General features: G+C 48.9%; 1 protein-coding gene across 10 annotated transcripts in view; it reads left to right on the forward strand.

Annotated features, from left to right (window-relative positions):
* mast2 (microtubule associated serine/threonine kinase 2) overlaps nt 1–23,544 on the forward strand; it is a 79,435-nt gene that overhangs the window by 44,220 nt on the left and 11,671 nt on the right. For 3 of the 10 annotated variants that reach the window (XM_029147415.3, XM_029147419.3, XM_029147421.3), the window contains 8 exons: nt 2,304–2,335; nt 10,457–10,548; nt 14,301–14,376; nt 14,996–15,016; nt 15,507–15,585; nt 15,940–16,094; nt 19,662–19,737; nt 19,980–20,189. In XM_029147415.3, the coding sequence (XP_029003248.1) occupies nt 2,304–2,335; nt 10,457–10,548; nt 14,301–14,376; nt 14,996–15,016; nt 15,507–15,585; nt 15,940–16,094; nt 19,662–19,737; nt 19,980–20,189 (741 nt within the window). Of the gene's footprint in view, nt 1–2,303; nt 2,336–3,679; nt 4,340–6,428; nt 6,630–7,446; nt 7,566–10,456; nt 10,549–14,300; nt 14,377–14,995; nt 15,017–15,506; nt 15,586–15,939; nt 16,095–19,661; nt 19,738–19,979; nt 20,190–23,544 lie in introns of those variants that run through there. The other 7 variants (XM_029147420.3, XM_029147416.3, XM_055508484.1 and 4 more) reach the window with 7 other exon arrangements.

Below are 23,544 nucleotides of genomic sequence, written 5' to 3' on the forward strand. Positions count from 1 at the left end.
TAAAACATGTTATTATGATCGGGCCCCTGGGTGCAACAGCTAAATACACACTCCCTCCCTGCACAGCGCATATAGATTAGAAGGATACCAAAATACACACGCTGATGCTTTCGAGAGCAACGTAAGACGCTATAAACACACTGTGTTGCCGGTGATGCCTCCCTCCATGGAGCTAGCTTAGTGCTGTTTGGAGGACTCGTATCAGTCTGGGTCATGTTGTTGCTGAGGTGTGCTGAGTCCCAGCTCTGTCACCGTCGCCTGCTGTTGGCGGTGAGTGATGGCGCTCAGCCCACTATCGGTCCGTCTGGCTCTGGACACTGACTCTTGCAGCATAAGCGCATCGTCTCTCATGCTACAGGAAACACATTTCCTCCGGTGCTCGTCTCCAAATAGGCTTCTTGGTTCCATCAGTGGTGAAGGTCTGAAGGACTGTGATCAGAAGCTGCCTCTGAGAAGTGCTGGACCCACATGTGCTTGGTTACCTTTTAGCCTACATCCCATTACCGCGTCCTGCTCTCGCTCCATCTATCTAATTGCATTACCCCCCTCCCTTCCTCGCTCGCCACAAACCCTGTTATCTGTGCGTGTATTGCATTGGGCAGATTGCTTCAGGCTTTGTGTATCCTTGCCGTCACCGGGGATAATTTCATCACAGCTCGCTTTGTGCCTCTTTAGTTTGGTTAACACAAGCTGCTGCTGTGTACAGTAGATGTGCTTCTTTATTGGCCATTAGCTGTTTTTCCAGCCTCCTGCTTTTTGCAGGGTGGCTTTGGGGTGAACTTCCCCCTCAGGGCTTAAATAGCAGCAGCTGCAACACGCACACACACACACACACACACACACACACAGACAGAGACACACAGACACACACACACACAGACACACACACACAGACACACACACACACACACACACACACACAGACACACACACACACACACACAGTAATGGAATAAACTGACAGTTTCTGTGTGTGGGCAGCTGGATGATGAGAGCAGTCAAACACTAGAATAAGCAGCAGGGGCTCAGCTGAGGAGGGAGAGGATGAGGCTGACCATGAAGAGGTAACAGAGCAGGTTTTCTGTTGGGTTGCTGGTTGTGATCAGAGGTGGTATTTTTAGAGGCAAGTGCTGAGTTGAACTATGGTTTAAACACACACAGGAGAAGGGTCATGACAAGTCCCTCCTCTCCTGTGGTGCCCAACCATTTCTTGGCCTCCTGGGTCTGGACAACATCTGTTTACAGGACTAATAGAATCACTAGATGCGCTGTGAGTGACAGCAAGATGCATGCTTAAAGGGCAATTGGTCATTCTGGGACCAAATAAAAACAATGTTATCTCACCCACTTACTCTACTGCTTCTACTGAACCGCTGTCCATTAGCCTCTCTGTACAGAGACCTGTGAAGAGACTGGGGGGCTTTATCTGATTCTGATGACACACCACGTGTGATGGACAGAGGAGGCACCGGACGGATTCATGTTGAGCAGCATTAAATTCACTAGCAGAGCTCAGCTTAGACAGAAAGGGACAGACAAACATAGTACTGTAAGTAACATAGGTGTGTACAGAAGCTTGGTGTGGGGGGTTCCGATGGACTCTCATAACGGGCTTTTCAAAGTAAAAGCAGCTGTGAACCCACCATGTCTGTCTGTGGACATTTATAACACACACACACACACACACACACACACACACACAGCTGCACCAGATCCTTACTAGTGCGACTGGCCAGATGTGCTGTAATGTCTGGTCTGTTTCCAGCAAAGCTCATACAGTACGTACAGTAAGTAACAGAAAACCAAACTTCCTGTGCCGTTGTTCACACGTTCGCCTGCGTCAGTGACAAGTCCACTGCTTCCGGTTCTTGCGTGGCCCAACCAGCTGAGCTGGGCCCTGAGTGTTGGTGTGTCTGTAGACTGACCACTGTTGATGCTCCTCCTCCCCCTGGTGGTCACTTTTGAAAGCTGCATCTTAGTTGAAAGAAGAGTCTTGCCTGTTTTAGACCCATATACTTACACCAGCCCTAGAGTTCTATGGCTTCATCCATTTATATGCTGGTTTGGTTATTAATAGCAACTATTAATTGAATAACCTGTAGGTTTAGATTTGCACCTTTAAAGGTCGTTTGAGTCCATTGCACCTTTAAAGTCTTCTTCCTGTAGCAGGAATGAATTTGGACTCTGCCTGTTCATGTGACATCAGTGACCCCTGGAGGTCGACCTCATGTACTGAAAGTCTTTGACGCACTCTTCAATTGTTCATATAACTCACAAGTGTCTTTTTGTCTCGTGTCTTTCAGAAGGAGCTGAGCCTTCCCAGGAGAGGCAGCTTGTAAGTACCCACAATCCCCTCCGCTTCTGTCTGATCTGCTTCTGCCTGGAAAACAGAAGCTGCGGAGCAATGAACCAAACACAGGTACATGCTGTACGTCACAACGTGGTGGAAGTCTGCAGGAACGCTGCAGTTGGTCAGAAACACCATGGGTTTGTTCACCTTCATCGCAGCTGTTAATTCATATCAGGTTCTTCAGAGAGAGTCTCCAGTGGAAGGTTAGAGGACACGTTGCAATGGTCACTGAGTTCCTCTGTCAGAACAGCTGAGCCTCACGCCGATGATAGAAGCAGGCCTATTTATACCCAGCAGCTGACTTACGGTCATGTTTTAAGGGTTTAACACGTTGGCAAACAAAAGTCAGCCGCTCAGTCCTGCTGCGCTTCCTGGTTATGCTGAGGTCCTGTACTCATGGCTAATCAGAGAGTGGTGGTTCCTGGCGCAGCACCGGTGTGGATCAGTGTTGAGCCCAGTTCGCACCATGTGTGGGAAGGCGCTTGCACCCAAAAGCGACAGAATTCATCATCTTCACTTCAGACTCTGTTTATGATCCAAGTGGGTTCGTTTAATGGCACTTGTTTAAATTGGCCAGTCTTTTTAAAGGCACACATCCAGTTACCATTACTGAAAGTGAGGCTTGCAGATCATAATGGGAAAACTGGATTTCTAATGGAGTTGTGGCCTCTTGGCTTCAGACAGTGTGAGCTTTACAGGCAGCAGCTGCTGATTCTATGAATGTGATTTCCGGGATCACACCCATTCGTGTCTCTGGTAACAGTTCTTCAGTGTGATGGTTTTTTGTTTAGTTCTTTTTTTGCCTGTATGGTTCTAATTTACTTTGTTATTGTAAAAGCAGCTGAATGGATTCAGACTGATTAATCGCGTCTCCTGGGAGTCGATGGAGCTCAAAGTCTTATCTGTGGGGAGGAAACTTCAGGGGAAATCTGTGGAAAAATCACTTAATCTCCTCACACTCCAACAAAGGTCCTGTGGCTGAACTACGTCAGCCTATAATCACTCCACTTTAACCACATGTGAGTTTGATCCGCTCCATTGTTTATGAATTAACATTCTGCCATGTGAGCTGCATTTAGCTCATCAGGTCAGCGCTGTCCCTGAACCTTTGCGAACAGCTGCACGTCAGCAACATTACTGCTGTCGGTGCGTCCCCTTCCTCTTCAAAGAGCTGATCAGTGCTTCCAATACAACGTTAGTCATCATTGTGTCTGCTTCTACGTGAGCAACTGTTTCCAGCTGGTTCATCCTTAAAAACTGAAACGGGGTCAGACATCTGAGGTTTTCCTCCTCCTCCCTCTCCCCCCTCCCTCCCTCGTTTCCGTGTCCCTCTTGTGGCTGTTTGTCGAGGACTCAGTCCTCTCAGCTGACTCAACTCTCACGCAGCCAAGCTGACAAGCTGGGACTTCCAGGAACTAAGCGGGATTAGCTGACACGCTGCACGCAGGGAGCCGCTCTGTCACTGGGGATGGGCCGACAGAGGCGTCCCTCTCACGGACCTCAGGGATCTGCTTTCTTTCGTGGTCGTATGGCGGAGCTGCTCAGAACTTTGTTTGCCTGTCGATGCTGTGAGCTCTTCCCAGGAACCCTGAATGACGACGAGGAGCTCCCAGAGGAGCGTGTGCGTGTTTGTGTGTGTGTTCTGTACAGAGTTTGTGACTCAGTAAGTCACTGCTTGACTTGAATCTCTTGACTCTTCCTCAGATTACTGTGTGTAGATAAGAGCAGGTGGTGACGTAGCGCACACACACACACACACACACACACACACACACACAGTCCTTCCTTTGCTCCAAGTGCTGTCAGCCGTTCAACTCATGGAGCGCTGTGCGCCGTTCGAGGAGCTGCCTGCTTGTCGGTTCGTCTCTGAGCCACTGATGAGTTGATGCAGTCCGATGGATTATTAAAGATTACATCTGAGCCTTTTGTCCTGGGACACGAGATGAAGAAGAGGAAGGAGCGAGCGGGAGCCCCACAACTCCGCCTCCAGTAAGAGTTCATATGAAGCTAGAGGTGAAATGTGTCTGTTCCTGCTTCAGTTGATGGAAACAAGTCTAACAGAGTAAACCAAAGTTAAGACGGGGTTATTTGAAGGTATCTAACACTAGTCCTTCACTGGATACTTGCTGCCACCTAATGTTACGTACAGTAGCTGCGATGCGTTTACTGTTTTTGAGCCTGACAGCACAGTGAAGCTACGCAGCCTCATTATTAACCAGTGCACAAATGTAGAAATACAGCGACTGTAAAAAGCCTTCAGTGAAGAAGGAGGCCTCGTCAAAATAAGTTCAACCCAAAGTACTGGGCTCGAATGGAAGAAGAGCTTAGAGAAGTGAAGCAGGGAAAAGGTCCTTCTTCAGACACCTGACGTAGTGGAAGTCTCTTTTCCAGTATTTACCCTGATGGGCGTCACCCTAGTGGTGTCCACGGAAGCTGCCTGCTGGGCTCGTTGCACACGGGCTGTGGGTGAGATCCCCATCTTTAATCAAGAGCATAGTTTTTCAATTCGAGAGCGCACTTTAACAATATAATGTTCAGATTTTGTCATGCACACTCTCAAGCCCCTCCCTTCGCTTTAGCAATGTCCTTGCTCGCGCTCAAATCCTCCTCCTCGCTCTTGTTTCTGCTGCAGGTGACACGTTTTTTGCATAATTAAATTCTACCTTGGTAAAAAGAAAATGAATAAACCTGGCGTTTCTGACATTTCATATCACAAAAGTCAGACATCCGAGGTCAGGTGACTGTCGCTAGCGTTGTTGCCGTCTGACAGAGAAGTGGAACTACATTATAATATATATGTATGTATATTTTGTTGAAATAAAGCTGTCACCCTGTAAAGTGTAGGTCAAAGCCAACAACATCAGCACCAGGTTGAGATCGTTGAACTCATTTAACCAGTCAGACTGAACAGCGATTAGTTGCTACTGCAGATCATCGGTGCAGTGGATCAGGACAGACACCAGCTGAAGTCAACGGCAACAACGGCAGATTCTCTGTTTATCGCGTTTTGTCTCACCTCCTTCTGTGAGTGTGAATCGAATGAAACATTTGTTTTGTTTTGGACTTTGCTCAGCTCAGAAAATACGTATTATTTCCCAGTTAACTCCAAACATCACTAATCTTCTCTTTTACCTTCCACGCTCAACAAAACAATGAATCGGTTTCCTTGAAGTGAGAGAGAGTGAGAGGATTTGAGAGAAAGCAGCAGAAACGAGAGCGAGGAGGTCGATTTCAGCGAGAGCACAAAAAATCTGAGAGCGCAAATAGAGATTTGAATATGAACAGAGGCATTTTTAAAGTGAAGGAAAGGTTTTAAAAACAAGCATGACAACATCTGAATATTAAATTGTTGAAGTGCGCTCTCGAACAATGGGCCTCCCAGCAGGTGGTCTGAACCATGCTGTCCGAAGCGGGGGGCACAAACCCACCACCATAGGAACCTGGTGCCAACTGGCATCTGAGCTCAGCAGAACCGAGGCAGATGTTCATTTACTTTCCACGAAGGCAGCTTATTAGTTTGGTATCTGGGCTTTTTCCTGCCACGGCGCCGGGGGTCACTGGATAAATACCTGCTCTGTCGCTCATACGACTACACTCCCATAGTCTGCTGCCGTCTCCTTTCTCCCCTCCTGACTCGGCTCTGTGATGATGGTCCAGAACTTTCTGTCCAGATGTGATAAGAGGAGGATCAGTGGACGCAGCTTGGCACCGAGATGATGTTATCTCAGTCCTCACATTTCCTCATCCTGGCTCAACTCGGTGCAGACGTTTAATGGAGAGCTGGTGTTACAGGGCAGAGGAAGCAGCAGCTTTAGTGTTTGACCCTTCCAGTGATTAGCCTGTTACAGCTGTCCAAGCTTTAGGGGCGCGTCACGCATGTTTGCTGGAGGAGGACAGATTCCCTTCAGGTGACAACAGACGTAAGGGCCATAGTGAGCACGGTTACCAAAACAGCAGTGATCAGACAATAAGCTGTGGTTTGAGGACACACTCAGCGCGGGGTCAGTGTGACCGCCCAAACATCCCTCTGTCCTCACCCTCCTCCTTCTCATCTCTGCATCCCACCCTCTGTTGGCAGAATCCGGTCACCGGCTCAGCTGCGTTGCCACGGTAACAGCAGCCTCCTCCAGCACCTGCTGTCCCCCACGTCCTTTCATCCCTCTGTCGCTCAGCCCCCCATCGTGTCCCTCTTTCCCTCCCCGTCCTCTCCCTCCCTCTGCCCCTCTGACGGCCCTCTGTCGGCCCCTGTTTACCAGCGAGGAAACCCCTTCCTCTGGAGGTAAGACCCACATCATTCATTTGTGTCGCTCCGTGATGCACCTACCTGTCTGTCTGTGTTGTCTACTGTTTGCTGCCATCTTGGTCCTTACCCTCTGTTCTTATGGGTCACTGAGTGTTTGAAGATGATGCTGCTGTCAGCGAAGAATCTGCGTGTGAAATCTAATGATGATGGATTAAAGCACATGATTTATGTTTTAAACATAACCTATCATACATTAGTGTGGTTAAAGTTTGACTTGACATTTTTCCATTGTGATGGTAAAATACTGTGAGAGATAGAGGACGCTCCTTCATTATCATTAGCCAGTCGTCCAGTTAACTTTAGCCCAAAGGGACACAGTTTCTAGACTTTCCAGTCAGTAGACACTTTACTCTGTTTCTTGGGTGCAGCTGTTACGGCAGAATGGAACAGGAAGTAGAGGTTTGTTTATTCTGGCTGGTGATGTTGCCATCGTAACCCTGTAATGTCTGTGATGGAAACACCAGCTGTCTAAGTTTTATGGTGGTGTCTGTGGACCTGCTCTGGTAGTCTGGCCGTCAGACAGAGGGGAGTTAGGGAGGGAGGCAGGGAGGGAGGGAGGGAGTTAGGGAGGGAGGGAGGGAGGGAGTTAGGGAGGGATGCAGGCAGGGAGTTAGGGATGGAGTTAAGGAGGGAGGGAGGGAGGGAGGAGGTGCCGCCCAGCGCAGAGAGGAGGGAGGAGGTGCCAGCAGCTCTGCTCTCCCACTCGGTGGTGCCGGTGTGACAGGTAGCACCATCTCTGCTCTGCGTCTCTGCTCTGCGTCTCTGCTCCGCGTCTCTGCTCCGCGTCTCTGCTCCGCGTCTCTGCTCCGCGTCTCTGCTCCGCGTCTCTGCTAGCCTTAGCATGTGTGACTCCTGGACGGTGCTGTCAAACTTGTCCCTGCCTGAGAGCAGCATGCTGCGGCGCTCCAACAGGTACAGTGGGCTCTCAGCCAGATCAGATCCGTGCTCTGTGATTAGATGCGTGTGTGTGTGTGCTCCTGCTGCCCTCCTCTTGTCTTTGCCTGTTTGTGATGAGGTGCACGTTGCAGGGCGTGGTTTGACATTTGTTTGTCCTCATCTCTGTCACAGCTGGAAGTGGCTTCCAGAGGCAGCGCTGCACTTAGCCCTTCAAGCAGCGTCTGTCCTGCTCCTCTGATGACGGTGCTTCAGTAGCTGCCTCCTGGTTTGAGCATAGCAACAGGCTGGGGCACATGTTGGCTCCGTGTTGTCAACAGCTCGTTTCAGGCTGTAATCAAGAAAAAACTGATCCGCTGCGCGTTCAGAACAGACCGGCAGTTCCCATGCCTGCACTTGTTCATGGCTGTCTTTCCGTTCCTCGAGGTTTCTGGTGTGTGTTGAAGTGTGACCATGATTTTTTCGTCACCATCACCTCATGACAGTGTTTGCTTCTGGGTTGAGCTTTAGGTTTCAGTATTACCTTGGTTCCTCACAGAGTAGTTGAATGCACTCAGAGCCTCCACACATTGGGACAGATGTGACTGTCACAGCTGAGTACCTGTCTGAGGTGGCAGCCTTCCTCTACGACCAGCTGTAGCCTTACTCAGGATCACTAGCTTACATCGTACATCATCATTTTTGGATTTTTGATGTCATCTGGTTCTAATGAGCATTTTTCTCTTTGTTGTCATTTATGATATAAATCATGTAGACATGTTGTCAGTTACAGGCTGCTCCTGCTGGTTACACACAGTAGCTCAGCTCCACACAGGCTGTTACTGCCAGTTTGAGTGCTGCTACTCAAATGAATTCTAATGTGGTGACAAATAAAGCAGGGCAAAGGTACAGAGCATGAAGCTAAGCCCTTTGTGAAGGGCTTTCCTGCCTGACAGCTGCTGAACACAAACAGCAGCTCGCTGTAATGGCTACGTGTTCCTCAGCAGTGGATGCGCATCATCTCGTCTGCGCTAACGCACCTCAGCTGCTGCTTCTGCCGTGGCTAGCAGGCGTGCTCCAGGCCGGGGCTCTGACTCCCACGTTTCATTGGTGAGGCGGCGCTTGGATCAGTTCACAGCAGCAGAGTGAGCGCCAGTCAATGCAGCTTAAGCACCCAGTACGTCCTCCTCATTAAACACTCCTCCTGTTTTTCCTGACCCTGTGCCGCGTTTTCAGTAGAAGCTACTGTAGCAGCGTCCGTGTGGATCAGGGGGAAACCGTTTGTGTGTGGACCATATGCTGCAGTCAAACTGCCGATGCTGCACATCCCAACAGGTGGCAGGAAGCACACGCAGCAGGCTCCATCAGCACTACACACTAACTATTCATCAGGTGGACTGAGACACACACACCTGCTGCAGAGCTGGGTTCCCCAACACACAATATGCTGGAAGACATTTGACTTCCTGCACAGAGGGACAACCCTTCCTTTAACCAGCCCTAAACGTCAAAGTGGCTCATAGCTGCTGGACTGCAGTCTGGTGTTCAGCCCGTCAAACACTACACAACCCTGTAGTTACAGCCTGCAGATGTGACAGGCCCATTAGCACGACACACGACGCCCGCTGGTGCTGCTACAGCCTGTCAGCAGCATTCGCACATTACGGAGACACCAGGGAAGATGCTCAGATAAAGAACCGTGTGGGAAAGGGTGGACTCGTGTTCTGTTCATCCAAAAGTTAAACAAACCTCAAGTTTCTAAATGAATGAGGCCTAAACATCTCTGATTCCAGCTCCCACTGCGGCCGCATTAATAAGCAGCTGCTGTGTTGGAATGAAGTAGAACAATTGGATTTGACACAGCTCTGCACACATCCTGTAAATGAATCCATTCCCTCGTCTCAATGCTTGTAGCTTTTCGTTAGTGGCTCTTTTCTCCTGATGAGGAAGCTGCTGTGGAGCATCGTGACCAGACTCTGGAGCTTCAATCCAGTTTGTTCTCCCTGCATTTTGATGAAAGTACTAGATTAAACCTCAAACACAGTAGATGCTGTGGCGCCTTTACCTGAAGCACCACTGATGTGATCCAGCGCCGTCATGTGAGATAACGGTAGCGCCCAGATCGTCACTGTTCACCTGGAGGCCTCTTCCGCTGTCATTTCCTCACAGCAGCTTTGCTCTCTCTCGGCCGGTGTGAGGGCGCTTCATTTCCTGCTCTTCCCTTGTGTCTGGGGACGGACGCCACAGCTTCAAAGCAGATCGCTCTCTTCTCTACAAGCTTTTGGTGCAGCAGCGTGTGCACAGACACACACCACACCTACACAACAAACACCGGCTCAGCCGGAGGGGAGCTGCTCAACCTCCTAATGACTGTTTAGCCACGGAGCCCACATCGACTTCGTCTAATGCAGCCGATGGGGAAATAAACCCAATATTATGAAACAAAATGCAGGTTTTTGAAGTGTTTTATCATCTCAGCTGAAAGTGAATGTTTGCCTCAGCAGGACTGTTTGATCAAGCTCTAATCTTTGGTCCCACCCTGCCTTAACCCTGTTCACAGTAAAATGTTTTGTCTCAGTGACTCGGGCTGAACTCAAGTGACGGCTGTTGTTGTTTCTGCCTGTAGTTGTGACTTTTGGCTGCAGCTGAGTCTGGGTTTGTCTGTGTGTGAAGCACAGTATGTACAGACGGCTCTCAGTCGACCTGCAGCATCTGTGAACACGGTTTAATGTGTGGTCACATGAGTGTCTGTCGCTCGGAGCCGACGCCTGCTGCTGTTGATGAGAGCTGAGTGCAAACGGCTGATCAGTGACTGTAATCAGACGGCTCTTACTTGTGTTTGGTTCATTGCAAAGCTCCTTGAAGTTGAACTGTTGTGTTGAACATGTGGAGAGGCGAGTGTTGGTCTGACCGTCCGTTTCCACCTTCAGCTGTCGGACGAGCAACAGGAAGAGCCTGATCGTGACGTCCAGCACGTCGCCCACGCTGCCCCGGCCGCACTCGCCTCTGCATGGACACACAGGTAACGCACACATCCACAGGCTGCCAAGCCCCAGAGTGAGTCTGTCTGTGTGTCTGTCTGTGTGTGTGTCTGTCTGCCTGCCTGTCTGTCTGTGAGTCTGTCTGTCTGTCTGTCTGTCTGTCTGTGAGTCTGTCTGTGAGTCTGTCTGCCTGCCTGTCTGTGAGTCTGCCTGCCTGTCTGTCTGTGAATCTGTCCGTCTGTGAATCTGTCTGTCTGTCTGTCTGTCTGTGAATCTGTCTGTGAGTCTGTCTGTCTGTCTGTGAATCTGTCTGTCTGTCTGTGTGAATCTGTCTGTGTGAATCTGTGTGTGCGTGCGTGCCTGCCTGCCTGTCTGTCTGCCTGTCTGTCTGTCTGCCTGTGAGTCTGCCTGTCTGTCTGTCTGCCTGTGAGTCTGTCTGTCTGTCTGTCTGCCTGTGAGTCTGTCTGTCTGTCTGTCTGTCTGTCTGTGAATCTGTATGTCTGTCTATCTGCCTGTGTGAATCCGTCTGTCTGTGAATCTGTCTGAGTCTGTGTGTGTGTGTGTGTGTGTGTCTGTCTGTCTGCCTGCCTGTCTGTCTGTGAATCTGTCTGTGAGTCTGTCCGTCTGTGAATCTGTCTGTCCGTCTGTGAGTCTGCCTGCTTGTGTGAATCTGTCTGTCTGTCGGTGTGTGAATCTGTCTGTCTGTCGGTGTGTGAATCTGTGTGTGTGTGTGTGTGTGTCTGTCTGTCTGTCTGTCTGTCTGTCTGTCTGTCTGTGTGTGTCTGTGTGTGTCTGTGTGTGAATCTGTCTATCTGTCTGTCTGCCTGTGTGAATCTGTCTGTCTGGGATGTAGTGACGCTGGTTGATGGAAACTGAACACGAAGGAGTAACAAAGAAGTGAAATCTTGGAACAAAACTGCATTCAGGACTGAGTGAATATGATGACACACATGCTTCTTCCCCAGTGGCAGAAAATCATGTGCCACCAACATGTGCTGAACTGCAGCCCTCCATTGCTGGTGTGAAAGGAAACAAACGTACAGACAAAGCCTGATCTTAAATCAAAGCTGTTGCAACAGATTCAGTCAATGGGGGGAATTATTTTATTAGGAGGAAAATCCAATGTCCCAGTCAACATATTAGTGAATGAATACATTCATGAATGAGGGGCCAAAGCCCTAGCTCCAGCTCCAGGCGTTCCTAATAAAGTGGCCATGCTGTACAGCCTTGCTTTGCACATGGGAGCGTGTTTTGATTAAACCCAGAGGTGACGTGTGGTCGATCAGAGACCTGCGTTAGCAGTCCATTATTTCACATCCAAGGTTTCCTCACTTTCAAACGTCGCTATTATTGTGCTAATATCTAATAGAGAGGCGGCGCGCGTGGGAACAGCTAATCAGTTTAAGATTCCAGAGTTTTAACCCTCCAGCCTCAGAGGAAGACTCATCGCTCATCATACTTTTTATTTCACTCCATCTTTTCCTCCTTTGTCTCTGCTGTCCCTCTTTAAGCAGCGTTGCCATGGTAACCTTGACACCACTCTTGCAGTCGGTCTGCCAGACAAATCCTGCTAATTAAATATCATTAATTAACGCTGTGTTTTCCTTTCTCTGCTGCCCAGGGAAATGCAGCCTTTTGTCCTGCAGGTGATTTGGGGTTTAGGCTCTTTGTGTTTGCGTTACAGTTTGAGATTAGCTTCACAGAAACTTAAAATAACAGCATCCTCTTCCTGTGGAAGGTTGATTTCTCAGCGCTGGCTTGTGTTTTGTGATTGTGATTAAAATGCACCACAGGAGACTATTAAACCTTTCCTCTCTTCCTAGAGATCATTTTTTTGCATCTCTTCCACTCTGGCCCTAATCAGCAGTTTCATCATGGCTTCAATCCTCCAGTCATTTACCGCTAATCACATGGAGATTTCTCAAAGTCTAATATCCTCCAGGGCTGATGAAAAGCAATCCTCTCTAAAAATGACTTTTATTAAATGTTGAAACTCTGCATAAATCCCCCGTTTCCCGTCTCATCGCCACCCTGCTCGCCGTCTGCGGCCTTTTAACATCGGCTTCTCTCTCTCTCTAACTTTTTCTGCACGTCTTCTCTTTCTCTGTCTCTCCGTCTGGCTGTCAGCACACTCTTTATTTTCTAAAGGTCATATGCTGATTGGCAGCTCTGTGTGCTCTGACTTCTGACAAACGCTGTCAAACAGTCCATGACTTGTCTTTGTAACCTTGAAAAAAGGACTTGAGCTGTTTTTTCAGTTGGTTTCTCGTCACTGTCATGAAAAAACACTTTTTTGTTCTTTCTACCTCTCCCCAATTATAGTTGTATTTTGTTATTCCAGCCTCGCTCTCCCTGGAGAGGCAGTGAGAGAGTGGGACTGTGTTACATTTGCATCTATCTCATGTAGCAGTGTGTTTCTTGCTAAAGTAGGTCAGAGTCGCTGCAGTTTCGCTCCTGTAATGTGACAGCGAAGCAGCTTCTCTACCTGTTGTAATGAGCCGCTCCGCTCAGCGCTGTAGTTTACATTCTACTGGGATGTGTTATTCACTGAAAACACAGCGTCGACTGGAGGTGGAAATAGTTCTTCTAATGTATTTTAATGATTCGTCAGAATGTCAAGAAGCTGTTCAGCCTGTGCTGATGAAGTGGAAGCACCGCCTCCGTCCTCATTTAGATACGAGACGTGAGTCTTAGTCCAACATTTTCCCCTTCAATGTTCTCATGTGACGTGAGGTTGGAGCTTCTTTTCCGTTTCCACTCCTCAGCACAAGTTAAATGAATGAGTTTTGGAGCAGATTGTTTGTGAGTGACTCGGGTCACTTGTGTGTTGGACAGATTGAGCAGGACTCGACACCACAAGTAACAGAGTAAAACAGCCTCTGGAGCCTCGGCAGCAAATCCTCCCACATTTGTGCCGCTTCCTCTGTGACACTCCGTGAGCACGTTGTCATGTAAATCCGCTGGTCTCAGGACCTGCCGCTTTCGTTCCTGAGCCTCCAGCTCGGTCCAGACGAGCTGTGGAGGAAAGTGCATAATTGATGTGGAACTGTCTGGCTGCGTGATGTCCTCCGGTGGGTGAGACCAGCCCTTTGTCCCATCCATCTGCACCCGCGCCGGGTTATTAGTTACGCTCCGACAGTCATTGATGTTCATGTTCATTATGCTGTGAACATATGGACGCGTCAGTTAGGGGTTTATTCAAACAAGGCTCATCTGTCCTCCAAGTCAGCAAACAACAGCAGATCATGTGATAGATGCTGCTGGTGTTTATGGAAATGTTCCTCCGCACTGGAGCGAGTCTGTGCTTCCGTTATCCACCAGGGATGAAGGATTTCTGTCTGACCACAAATGCAGAAAAAAGATGGAGGGTGAAGCTGATGTGACCGGTTTGACCTGCGGACGTCCGGTTGATGTTTGCATTGTATCGTCCTCAGTGCTGTCGCCTGGTGCCTGTGTGGCTCAGTATAAACCGAGTAGAATCATCAGCCTCAAATTAAACACACAGGAAATATAACCAGGCAAAAGTATCAGTAATGGCAGCGCTGCTGTTGGACTCTAGGTCCCTCCTCTCCTTTTGACTCTTGTTCCATTTTAAAGACTGCGGGTCATCATTTTCATTTCATTCATTACTGAGACACAAATGATCCAAAACAGAGAACAATTGGATGATGTTAATGTTTTACAGATTTAATCTTTTGTTATGTGGTTCAGTAAAATGCACGTGTGAAGTCAAAGTCGATTTTCTGAGTTCATGATTCATCACCCAGGTTCAAATGTTCCCTCTCTTTCTCAGGGACGAGTCCCCTCGACAGCCCACGGAACTTCTCCCCGAACACAGCCGCTCACTTCTCCTTTGTTCCTGCACGAAGGTGAGACACGTTCACTGTACGTTGATGTCACAACGTCAGTCTTCATGCAGTTTGGAGGAAAGGAAGAAAAAGCCAGCAGGTGAAAACGTGTTTTCACTGATCACACTTCCTTCTGAGGATGAGGCGCCGTTGCCCTTGTGGGTAATCTGCTCCTTAGCTTTTAATGCTAATCTCTTTGGAGAGCAGAGCGACGTCTCAGTGGTGATTTGATGAGACCAGACCATCGCTCTGTCACTCAGACCAGGATTAATCAAGCTTTTTCTAATTTTTTTATGATTTATTATCTGCCAGCGCGTTTGGTGGTATCTTAGCGAAATTCATTTGGGTGGTTGCCATGGTAACTGATCTTTTTCGATATCCTGAAACCTTGGGCTGTTTTATAAGCTGGCGTCAGTGCAGCCAGAAACTGCAGTTATCCACACTGGAACAACAGTGACACCGCGTGGCGATGGCCGGTATGACAGGCTCCACATGTGAAGCAGAACAGTTTTGATCATTTATAAATCCTCATGTGGCACATAATCAAAGTCCTCCCAGTGTTTGTATGATCGTTACGAGGACGTATGACGTGTGTTTGCTGCTCACATCTTACACACATAATGTCTTGTCTCCCTCACAGCCATGGACATAGGGCTGACAGGTAACCTGCATTTTTGACCTTTGACCTTTTCACTTCCTCTTTTTGCCCTCCATCCCGCATGGCTGAGCACTCCCACTCTAAGCAAGACCTCCTCTCGCTGCTGAACACACCAATGTAGGAAAACTAGCTAACAGCTAAAGTTAGGAGATGGATGTGATTCTCGTTCTCCCTCAAAGCCGGAGCCTTTTTTATTCTCGTTTAAGTTTTGACCATTTGTGTGTGTGTGTCTGTTCCACCCAGCTACAGTCAGATGATGAACGACCTCAGTCAAGCCCAGCATTTTGGGAAGAGCAGTGAACAGGAGGTTTTATTCTGAGTGTAGCTTCCAGCTGTGTGGACTCCATCCAGAGTCTCTGTGGACACTCCCATGGCTTTGAACGTACTTTTGAATGTGTCTGTGTTTGCGTCGACGTCTGCTGCATCTCGTTCATGTGGCTGCTGTGGACCCGACTCTTTGGTCTTCATCTTCTTCGTCTCTCTCTCCGTCCAGGACGGATGGCAGACGCTGGTCTCTGGCCTCGTTGCCTTCTTCTGGCTATGGAACCAACACTCCCAGCTCCACTGTCTCGGTAAATATCTGTATAATTCTCCCCAGTCTCTGTGGTAACTATATATTTGTTATCCCAGTCTCTCCGTGCTGTAGGGTTGTCTGTTGTTTCCTCCCCTCTGATGCCTGAAGCGCTGCTGCTTCCTGCTCCTCTTTGCCTTTCACTTCCCTTCTTTCCTGGGACGTATGAGTCCTTGTGGCCCCAGTGTAGCGCTGCAGTGCGCTTTAAAGGGAGCGGCAGTCTGTTAGCGGATGTTGTCATGTTGGTCTGTTGGCCTCCTTTAGCTGCTCAGTAGTCGTAGCCCCAGCTCTGGCCCCGGCAGTAGCTCCAGTGCTGGTTGTAATCTGTGCTCCCTCTGTGCTCCTCCTCTCACAGTCCTCCTGTTCATCTCAGGAGAAACTGCACCAGCTGCCCTTCCAGCCCACGCCCGACGAGCTGCACTTCCTCACTAAACACTTCAGCTCAGAGAGCATCACTGATGAGGAGGGCCGGCGCTCGCCCGCCATGAGACCGCGCTCCCGCAGCCTCAGGTAGGAAGCGTTCTCACACTTGGAGCTCAACACAGATCACTGCTCTGCAGACTGAGGTGGCGCTGTGGTCGGAACCCGACTGCCTGAGAGGACACGACTTCACTCTTTTTTTTAATTAAAGGACCCAGTGCTTAAGCAGCTGCTGTCAGTCTTCAGAAAGGTCAGACTTGTCTGTTTGATGCGTCCTGACAGGTGTTCAGCGTGAAGTCCTCCCTGTCCGTCCACCTGTAGATGCGGGTGGGTCTCCAGCTCAGAGCCCGTTTGTCTCTTCCTCTTTCTACCTGTCAGGGGTCTGAACCCTGCTCATACTGGAGCCCCAGCCTGTAGCTGCCCTCCTGTGACATTCCTCCCTAATTCCTCTGTTTTTTTTTCATCTCCTGCCTGATGCTTCTCCTCGGTCTCTCGCCTCTGCAGCTTTTTCACCCCTGCGTCTTTAGAGAGTTATTGAATTCTTTCATCGTCTGAGATGAGAGCAGGTGAGGCTGAGCTTCATGGCGTGTGTTTGATTAGAGGCCCCACAGAGTGTGATGATTGATGCCAGAGTCTGTTTGTGTATCTCAGGTAATGCAACAGAATCTGTGTCCTTACTTCTGTCTGAACCTCTGTCTGTCTGGGAAATGGAATAGAACTAGAAAAAGGAGAAGAGAAAATGAACCGACTGTTAAAAACATAGATGATCACGATGTAAAGATGACAAAGTAGATGTGACTTTGAAAAGCGGTTTGGCTTCAGGCGACCGCTTCATCCCTGAGTCCGACCTGAACGAGCCCCGGTGGCCTGACTGACACCAGATCAGTCCGCTAGCCGAGTGTCATTACACTGAACCTAATGAGCAGTCTGCTGACTGTCTGCTGCTGCACACGAGGAACGAGCAAAAAGAGATCAGACATGAAGCCACTGAGAGGAGGATGGTGAACAGGGAAGTTGTGTCAGTACGAATGAACACGAGACAAGACGTTTATGCTAATTTTACGGCCGTGCCGTGAGGGATGACAGTCAGCGTTCATCATCACGTCCTCTTTGTTCAGCGCTAATTCTCTTTGTCTGTCGCCTTTTCTTACTGGGCTTCACACGCTGAGCTGCTTCTCTCTGACTGGCTCCAAACAAAGGCGTTGATAAAAAGCAAGTGTGTACCTGCCTCATAATTCAAGACCCGAAACGTCAAGAGGCAAAGGCCCTTAAACAATGTTGTAATGAAGGGTATTCAAGCCTATGGGCTGATATATGCACGTGAATTAGTGGAATCATTGCTACTTTGCTCTTTGTTTCTGCCACAGCAGGTCTATGATATTGAGCTAGAACCGCACATGTTCAACTCTTCTGTTGGGAAGGAACCCATAACGAAGGGAAGGAGGAGGTTCTGTCTCTTTGGGTCGACTGTTGTTGCGCAGATGGAATTATTGCTGCCAATACAACAACTGGAATAAAGTTCCTCTACTGATTTCAAACCTGGATTTTCAGACATTATTTGTGTTTCATTCTCGAGTGTTTTAAAGTGTCGTGAACACGCTGGTGAAGCTGCTGTGTGCTTCTGAACACAAACACACCCGCTCCTCACCCTCATTCCTCCCTGCTCTCTGTCACGGCCAATTAGGCCTCTCATTTCCCAGGTCGCCTGCCTCAGTGGTGAAGCAGCAGTGTTATTTTTCTCTCTCCCCCTTCCTCACCTATGTCTCCCCCATCCCCATCCGATTCGCTGTCTTGTCTGATTTACTTCAATTACCCTCTCCAGCTAGAAGCTCGTTTGCATATTGAGTGCCTTTAGCCACATGTGACATCACCACTTAGCCTAAAAGAGAGAAAACAGCTTTCCAGCAATATTTTAATTATCCAGTTTTATACAACACCCGGGGCTTGGAGCACATTTTATCTCTTATAATTCATGAATAGTTTTTCTTTCTCACGCTTGTAAGTTCTAACTCGTAGCCCGTAACAGAGGAACAGAAGAACTCTCCCACAACTTTGTGCAAAGCTCGTTTCCAAGGTCGTTTCTCAGTAATGACAGGGACGTCTTCGCTGGGTTTGCCGCGAGGCCATCTTTATTTCCCATTACAGCAGGAATATAGCAGTGTTCTAATTGGCCTTTGTCTGCCTTCTTTGGGTTCCACATCCCAGGGATTTCTCTGCGGCTCGCGCTGCCGTTCGCTCCAAACAGGAGCTTTATTTTAATAAAGGCTGAGGCTGCGAACAGCAGAAGAATAAGAGGAGAAGCAGCCGCTCTCCTGCAGAAATTAAAGAATGAACATAACAGCCTCTGGCGCTGAATCCATCTCTGTCAAGGCTAACCTTTACTTACTGAGCCTGTGGCAGAGCCGGCCAAGTTTTGATTGATTTTTCTCTCTTAGAAACGTGGACATAAAGGAGAGCTTTAAAGTTGAGCAGGTTGAAGCTGCAGGTGACGGACGGTGTTTATTCACTCGCTGCACCTTCACTTGGTTTAGTTTCTATGCTAATGAAACCCAAGGAGTGAGAATGATGTCTTTACTCCTCAGTCATGTAAGCAGCAGGTCCAGCAGAGCGGCTGTGTTGAGGTGTGTGGTCACCTGTCACGTGTGTTGGCACCATGATGAACAGCCTCCATGATGTTTAGCTCATGTCACATTCAGGCACCGCTTTCCTATTAAGCTGGTAATTGGACTTGCAGCTGCATTACCTCACCGCACAGGTCACGTGTGGCTGTTTGTGACTCATCCTGTCACATCTGGAGCCACAATTCATATTTCTATTACCTCATTTATCTGCTGTTTTGTGCCTTTTTTCTTTTCCTTGCTTTGTGTATTATAGTACTTTATTTATTTGGTGAACTTTGCTGAGTTTAAATATTAATCAGTGTTTGAACCTCATAAAGTCAGGAGTCCGTCTGTCTGCTGGTCAGTTGTGGTAAAGGGCAATCCCTATCTTAAACCCAGTAATGACATTAAATGCTGTTTATGGAAGTGATTGTTTATGTTGATATGACACATTTATTAACATGAATGTGTTGTTTTTAAATGTTCCCAATAGCTGCATTATTTATACACTGAATTATACAACAGGCTCCAAATTGCTTGGGATTCAGTTTTTCTGCCACGGCTCGCTGCCTATCAACTGTCATCACTGCCTTTTCTCCTGGAAATGAGACAGAAAGGTCGAGGCTGCTGCTGCTGCTGTGCTGTCCTCCTGTAGAGAGGTTGAGGTCCAGGGGGTGGGGAGGGCATTTATGATGGAATAAGAGATGAGTCCCAGGAGGTGGACGATGGAGTCCGCAGAGAGGAGGTGGATTTATATAGTGTTGGAGACATCACTGTCAGTCTCTCAGGCTTTGAACCGCCAGAGAACCGCTGCGTTATTACACTCACTGTCCAGCATCAGTCCACCTCTGAACAGAGACCTTACCTTTGTGCTGCTCTGAGTGCAGCCGTGCGAGTCCTTTCCGCATGAAGACCCCCAAGGTCCAGTTGGTGTGCGTGACCAATGTCCTGTGTCTGTCACATCCAGTCTGTTGAGCTGGTGTTGGTGTAGCTTTAAACAGGCACCTGGTCCAGTGTTGTTTCATCTGCGCTGCTCTGACTGTTCCTGTTGTTTCAGCCCCGGCCGCTCGCCCATCGCCTTCGACCACGAGATTGTGATGATGAACCATGTGTACAAGGAGAGGTTCCCCAAGGTTCGTTCACACACCATAAAGTAATGTGAGACAAAGCTTTGCCTTTGTTGAACCCGTGATGAGGTTCTCTGTTAGAGCTCAGGTGCTGTGGCTGCAGACCTGAGTTTGCATGGTTTTGAACTGAGAGCTGATTGATCCTGAGCTGATGCCCACGCTCTGAATGTGGTTTCCCCCTCGTCTTTTTTTGGATGACTCATGCGCCCCCCCCTCCTAACCGCCTCCCTCCCTCCCCATTCCCTCAGGCCACGGCTCAGATGGAGGAGCGACTGGCTGAGCTGCTCTCCTCCTCGGCCCCGGAGAAGGTTTGCCCGCTGGCCGACGGGGTCCTGAGCTTCATCTACCATCAGCTGATAGAGCTGTCCAGAGACTGCCTGGAGAAAAGCAGAGAGGGCCTCATCACCTCCCGCTACTTCTACGAGCTCCAGGAGAACCTGGAGAAGCTGCTGCAAGATGTAAGTCCGTCCTGCAGAAGGCAGCTCTTACCTTAAGACCTGTGTCTGTCCGCTGTTTCCTGCTTCATAGCAGATGAGATGAACGTGTTAACTGCTGCCAGTAAGACTGGTTTTGTCTCAGACAGCGATTTGTTTGTGCCGTACCAACATAGGAGAGTTAATTAAAGTAGGCCTCACTTTCATTACCTCTTTAGGTCGGATGTGACAAACAACAGATTCAGCAACTTACAGTAGTCTTATTATTTATGGTTATTGTTATTCTGCCCTGAGGACCCAAAGAATACAAGAACTGCTGGAAGTTTATCCGGATTCCAGCAGGTTAACATCCCTCTCTTTAGCTGTAGTCTGATGCGACAATGACTTTCTAACGGCGCCGCTTTCCCCGTCACGCTCAGCTTAGCCTGGAACAACGCACAGCGTGACGCAGTCCTTCACTGGTTCACGGCTCCAGCTGCTCTGTGATGTCATGTGAAGACAAAGACTGGCCCTCCAATGCGCACGCGCACGCACGCACGCACGCACACACGCACACACGCACACACGCACACGCACACACGCACACACGCACACACACACACACACGCACACACACACACACGCACACACACCTGCTGCTCACTAGGAGCATATTTACATGTGTCCGTGGTGACATCTCTATTAGCTCAGTTTTGCGGTGCCTGGGGGCAACATTATGGCTCCCACTGGCCTCGTATTGACCCTCTGTTCTACTGGGACACACACAGTCTCTGTATCTCACACACACACACACACACACACACGCACGCACGCACACTCGCATCCTCCTCTATTTTAATTTCACACATCAGCAGTCACTGGGGGCTGACAGATGACTCTCCCAGACGAGCAGGAGGGGTGAAAGAGGTGCGTTGAGCGTTTGGGGGGGCGGGAATTCAGGAGCTTTCCTCCGCTGCTGATTGGCTGTGGGCTCCTGGAGGCGGAGCTGGATGTGTGTGCATGCAGCCTGTTCAAATGCTTTTGGAGGGCGTGAGGAACCTAAACACATCTGGAACAGCTTCGGATGCCAGCGCTGCAATGCGGGTGGATGATGACATCACCACTTAGGCGCCGCTGGGGTCATTGCTTTTTTGGGCTCGCAGCCAAGTGCGGCAGCAGGTGGAGCCGACCTGCAGAGGAGAGGCTGAGGCCGTGAGCAGGTGGATGGAGGCGTGAGCCGGCCCGGTCCCAGCGCCGGTTCTGGAAACCCTTTGTTTTTGTTTGCTCCCGTGAAGAGACATGTCTCGCGTGTCGTGGCAGAGGAGGCTGGAGGAGGAGGTGCTGGAGGAGGTGATGAGGAGGAGCGAGTGGAAGGTGTTCACTCACAGCTGGGAGGAGGAGGTGCATTCGGGCTATGCAGTTGAGTATTTTGTTTCGATCCAGTCCTTGATTACACGGTGAGCATGAAACGGAGAGGAGACGCAGCTGCTGTGGTTCACAGCTGAATAAGAAGCTGCAGACGAAGCTGTGTGAGCTTCTCTGAGGGTTTCACTTTGTGGTCATAACCTGCTTGTGTGGTCTGTTCCCTTTAAATCTGTTGTGACAAACACATTCATTATTTATTTTTTTATTGGTCGAATGCTGGTTTTCAGTCACCTGTTAATTCGGTGAGTCGTCGGCCACTTGCATTCGCTAAATGCTGTACAATATTTGATAAATCAGCCTTCGATGTAGAAAAAACTACCTGTAAAAAGTGAAAGTAATTTGTTGCAATAATTGAACACATACATACATCGTAATCCTAATTATCACCAGCTGTTCCAGTGTGATGTGAACTGAACTTCTAATGGCGTGTACCTGAGCTTTGGTTTAGTTTTTTGTCGTTGTCTTTTGGTTTTTCAGACCTTATCGTCTCCTCGGTCTCTTGTTAATTCTCTTGGTCCCCTGTTTCCAGGATATTTAACTAGTTGATCAACTCGCTGTCTGGTCGTGACATGTCTGCTCCTCTGCCCTTGTGCCACTTGTTTATCCGTTCCTTTATTCATCCATCCGTTCCTTCCCCTCCCTGGTCACGACCCCATTACAGAGCTCACAGGAGGCCTCTCCCTCTCCCTCCGCCTCCCCCCGTCCTCCTCTACTTCTCGTCTTTTATCTCCCGTCCACCTTGACCCTTCTCTGGGCCTCTCTTCACCTCCACTGCTTCACCACTCTCATCCATCCCTGTCACAGGTCCTTAGTGACCTGAAAGGCGGTCTCCATGGCAACCTGCATCCAGGCCAGGGAGCCCTGGAAGGCCCCAGTGGACTCCTGGGGGTCACCTAGAGCCGAGTGCTAACTCAGCTCTGGAGATCTGTCACTGAGGGCAGACCGTCTCCTCTCATCCCCAACCTGTCAATCATGGCTCAGATACAGCTGCGAACATCTGGGTTGTATTTACCTTCATGTGGACATCACTCGTGGTAGCTTTCAGGGGGAATGCCTCACATGTGTCCTGTGAATGTCATGTTTAACGGGAACTGAATGATTCCTTCCATGGTATTAAATATCTGCTAAGGACACGCTGCAGTGCTTCTCAGATTTTCTAATGTTTTTCCTCAAACTCGTTTTGGTTTTGATGAAGATCCTTGAGACCTGAAGGAGACGTGGGCCCTGATTTTCTGACACATTGTTAATTAAAAACCACATTAACTGATGAATTGGTAATGAAAAATGTAATGAGTTCAGCCATGCTTATTTTAATTATATTTGCCTCCAGTTTTCCCCTGTAGTTTCCATCTGCTTCAGTATTTGTCTCCAACATCTGAATCTCTTGAAGCAGCACACACGCTGAAGCTGCTGCATCTTCAGAGGCAGAGCAGGAAAGATGGATGTTACAAAGCCCAGATAAAATCAGCTTCATTAACATTAGAATGTGGCCTATGCTAAATAGTAAATGGTCCGAACTTATATAGCACATTTAAACACCCTTCCGGGATCCAAAGGGCTTTACACTGCTTCTCATTCACCCATTCACTCTCACACTCACACACTGATACCAGCAGCTGCCACCGACGCTCGCTCGAAACACCACAGCAATATTGGTTTAATAACGAAAATAACACTTTTTAAAAGAAGCTAAGTCAAACGACACAGTAAAAATATGTTGACGTGGCTCAGGAGATGCCACTGAGTCTGCGACGTGTTAAATTAGCTGTTAAAATATTATTTCTGCCCGTCTGTCGTTTGTGTCTATCACGTCGAGGACATTTTAGCCACACGGAGGCGGGTTCATTAACGTTGTTGTCACGTTTATACAGACGCAGCCTGGACCCCCTGCAGCTTTAATCACAGCTATGAATATTGGGGGGTCACCACAGCCAGACGCTGGTCCGGTGGGGACCAAGCGGCCACATTCCAAACA

This window comes from Betta splendens, chromosome 4 (assembly GCF_900634795.4).
Source record: "Betta splendens chromosome 4, fBetSpl5.4, whole genome shotgun sequence".
In the NCBI taxonomy this organism is placed as follows: Eukaryota; Metazoa; Chordata; class Actinopteri; order Anabantiformes; family Osphronemidae; genus Betta; species Betta splendens.